General features: G+C 46.2%; 1 protein-coding gene across 2 annotated transcripts in view; it reads right to left on the reverse strand.

Moving 5' to 3' along the window:
- CLCN6 (chloride channel, voltage-sensitive 6) overlaps window positions 1-2,738 on the reverse strand; it is a 52,072-nt gene extending 49,334 nt beyond the window's left edge. For both annotated transcript variants that reach the window (XM_006866382.1, XM_006866381.1), the window contains exons 1-2: window positions 2,485-2,738; window positions 1,451-1,510 (exon numbers count right to left, since the gene is read on the reverse strand). In XM_006866382.1, coding sequence (XP_006866444.1) covers window positions 1,451-1,510; window positions 2,485-2,571 — 147 coding nt within the window. In that variant the 5' untranslated portion in view covers window positions 2,572-2,738. The remainder of the gene's footprint in view (window positions 1-1,450; window positions 1,511-2,484) is intronic.
- Window positions 2,739-3,324: the final 586 nt, after the last annotated feature.

Genomic DNA, 3,324 nt, shown 5'->3' on the forward strand with positions numbered 1-3,324 from the left:
TTGTGCATAGGCAACAATTTTGAGGTTGGTCCAGGATTGAGAAGTGTTTCGTTCTGTTGTGCATAGGGTCACTATGAGTCAGTACTGACTCAATGGCACCTAACAACAACAGCAAAAATGAGATGAAAAGTTAAAAAGGAAATGAGTCTGCATGTCATTGCCCAGTAAGCAGGATTTAAAAAGTCTACGTGATATATTTTTTTAAAAAGGCATTAGAGATCTATGTGACTAATTTCACTTCTTGGAACGAATCCTAAGGAAACAAAGAAGGAAGAACAAGGACGGGTACTCATAACTATTCAGTTCATCCTATACGAAAGTTGAAAGCACAAAAAAATGGATCAAATAAATCACTGGGCAGTAAAAGTATGCATCTATTTTAAATGATATTGTGAAGAGTATGTAGTGATACAAAAATATTATCAAATGGGAGGGCAAAAACAAGTTAAAATAATATATAGTTGGTAAAACCTCAATGTCATTACTTATAGAAGCAAAAAAGCACGTACGCTTACCAGCTGCTGCTTAGAAACCCTATACAGGGTCGCTATGGGTCGGAAATGACTCGACGGCACTTAACAACAACAAGAAACATGGAAAAGGACTTTGAAAGGCATTTGGTGGTGGTGTTAAGTGTCGTCGAGGTGGTTCCGACTCATAGCGACCCCATCTCGGGTTTCTGAGGCTGTAAATCTTTGTGGGAGCATAAAACCTCATCTTTCTCTTGCAGAGCGGCTGATGGCCTCGAACCGCTGATCCTGTGGTTTGCAGTTCAGTGCTTATCCTATAGTGCCACCGTGCTCCCAGAAAGGCATTTAGTAAGGTTTTTCATAGTAGCCATCTTTTAATTAATGGGATTATAAGTTTTCTTCACTAGTTGCTTCTTCTTCTAAATAGCTTACATGAATTCTCTGCAATAAACATAACTTGTTTTTCTTGCTTCAAAAATAAAACACACAGAAAAAAATCATTGAGTTAATGCTAAAAAAAAAAAATATGCAATGTTAAGTTTTATTCTAGCAGTATTGGCCTTAACTAAAAACACATTCTAAAAGTCTCCTACTCGAAACTGGGAACTACACAGTAGAACATTTCAGAGGGAAGCTGCTGAGACAGTAGACAATCATCTGAAAACCAAGCTATCTCAGAAGAGAAGCAAGGCTTCCTGGCCCTATACCTGTTACGAGCACATACTGTGGGTTGCTTTGACTCTGGATGCCTGCAAGTTGCAAAACCCATGGCAAATACATACTTCATCCAGGCTAAGGTACCACAGAACTATGAAGGCAAAAAGCTATTCACACCTTGTTTGAGGTCCCCTCTTACCAACTCATTCCCTGAAAGAGAAGGTCATAAAAGAACATCTCTAGTTGGAATCCTAATGTTTCATTCTGAATCAATGAGGCAACTCAGCGCTTCAGTTACTCAAGGAAGCATCTAAGAATCTCACCTCATAGTCTTTCCTCGGAAGGATCTCATCCTCCTCCTCCTGTGTTTCTCCAAGGATGGTCTAGAGAAACAAAGCAACAAAGGAGAGACCCATTTAAGGATTATGAATGGAAAGAGGTAGAAGCATTTACAGAAACCAATTGCTATGTTCTAAATCATTGGAAACTATTATCATCAAAAAGGAATTAAGACCTCAAAAATTTAAAAAAACAAAAACAAATAAACAACTTTTGGAGTGGACAGTGATGTGGGTAAAAATCAACACTCATGTAATGGAATTCTTTATTTCTATGAATACATTTTCTAAATAACCACTCTTCTCTTCAGGACACTTGCAAGATGTCTAATGCTAGTTCAAGGGTGGTAGTGTTTTTCCGTGCTGTTGAGTCAGTTCTGATTCGTAGCAATCCTGTATTAAGGTTTATTGTTTTGTGGTTGGTGGGTTTGAACCGCTGACCTTATGGTTAGCAGTCCAGTGCTTATCCTACAGCATCACACTAGGACTTCCTGTTTAAGGGTGGGTAGGAGGAAATCAGGTTCTAACTGACAGTGCCAAATCTGACATCAGAAGGTAGTTGTCAACTCTCTAAGGACACATCTCATTTTCCCAGTGTGCTTTGCAGAGAGGAAGCTGGATTGTCAGTGACCCAGAAAGGGGGAGAGAGTGAGTGAGCTCTAAAGGGAGAAACTAAGCCAGCTGTATAAACACAAAGCCCGGTGCAGGTGTTTATTCTAAAAATACTTGTTTCACTCAAAATTCCTTTCAGATGGAAATAAAAGAAAATATGGGTAGGATTAACTGGAGCTGGCCTAACATACCTCTTTCAAATTCCAGTGAGCGATTATGACAAAAACCCCAGACTTGGCCACGGGCATGTAACCTGGAGCAACTGAGTCCAGATACTAGGCTGCAGTCGCAAGGCCCCACCCGCTGCCACCTGCGGGCCTAACTCGGACCGGCCCCACCCCCGGCAACGCCTCCCGCTGTACCCTAGCAACCGCCCCCTCCCCAACCCGGCCCCGCCCGCTCCGTACCAGCTCCTCGGGAGTGCGAGTCTCACGCTCACCGCAGCAGCAGCACCACCTGCAGCAGCAGCAGCGAGACCCCCTGCACCCCGCCATCTTCCTCCTTCACAGCCACGCCGGACCCCTTCGCCAACCCCCTCCCACCCAGATCCGCGCCTCACGTGACTACTCCTTGGGAGGGTCACGTGGCCCTCTGGAGCTAAAGGATGGTGACCGGGAGTGGCTACAGACGGGTGGGGCGAGGATTCGCGTCACATGACGATGGAGGCACGGCTTCAAGGCCTCTGGGCGCGGCCATGTTGGAGGCGGAGCTTCCTGTCGCTGGCATCCATGGTTTCCACCCCGCCCATCTTAGCAACCTTAAACCGGTACCAAGTCTCCGGTGCGTCCAGCCCTCTCCGCACGCACACCCTCACCCTTACTCCACGGCGACACTGCTGTGGCAAGTTCGCGGTGCGAATCCTATTCGATCGGAAGGTCGAAGCACTGGTCGGCCCGGGGTCGTTCAGGAGAAAGACCCCGGAGCCGGGGAGCACCCACTTAGAAGTGAGGAGTTACTTATGAGGGGAAAGCAAAGGAAGTCCGCCCTTTCTACTACCTTCCTGGGACTTATAATACCTAGTGGCTGTCACTCCCCAGGGCCCCCCAATCCCTGAGGCGAAGAATCACTTTGGGGCCCCTATTCCTTGCCGTCGGGCCATCTGTGTGGCAGAGGCGACTTCTGGCTCCTACTTCTTAAACCTGTCTCCGTCGAGTTCTTGTAGGGAAAAGGTGTGAATTGCCGGCACTGCTGTTCTCGGTGACCACAAATTCCAAGTGTGCACAGGTTCCCACCGTGGGTGAGGAGCT

The sequence above is a fragment of the Chrysochloris asiatica genome, unplaced genomic scaffold, assembly GCF_000296735.1.
Source record: "Chrysochloris asiatica unplaced genomic scaffold, ChrAsi1.0 scaffold00090, whole genome shotgun sequence".
Lineage (NCBI taxonomy): Eukaryota > Metazoa > Chordata > Mammalia > Afrosoricida > Chrysochloridae > Chrysochloris > Chrysochloris asiatica.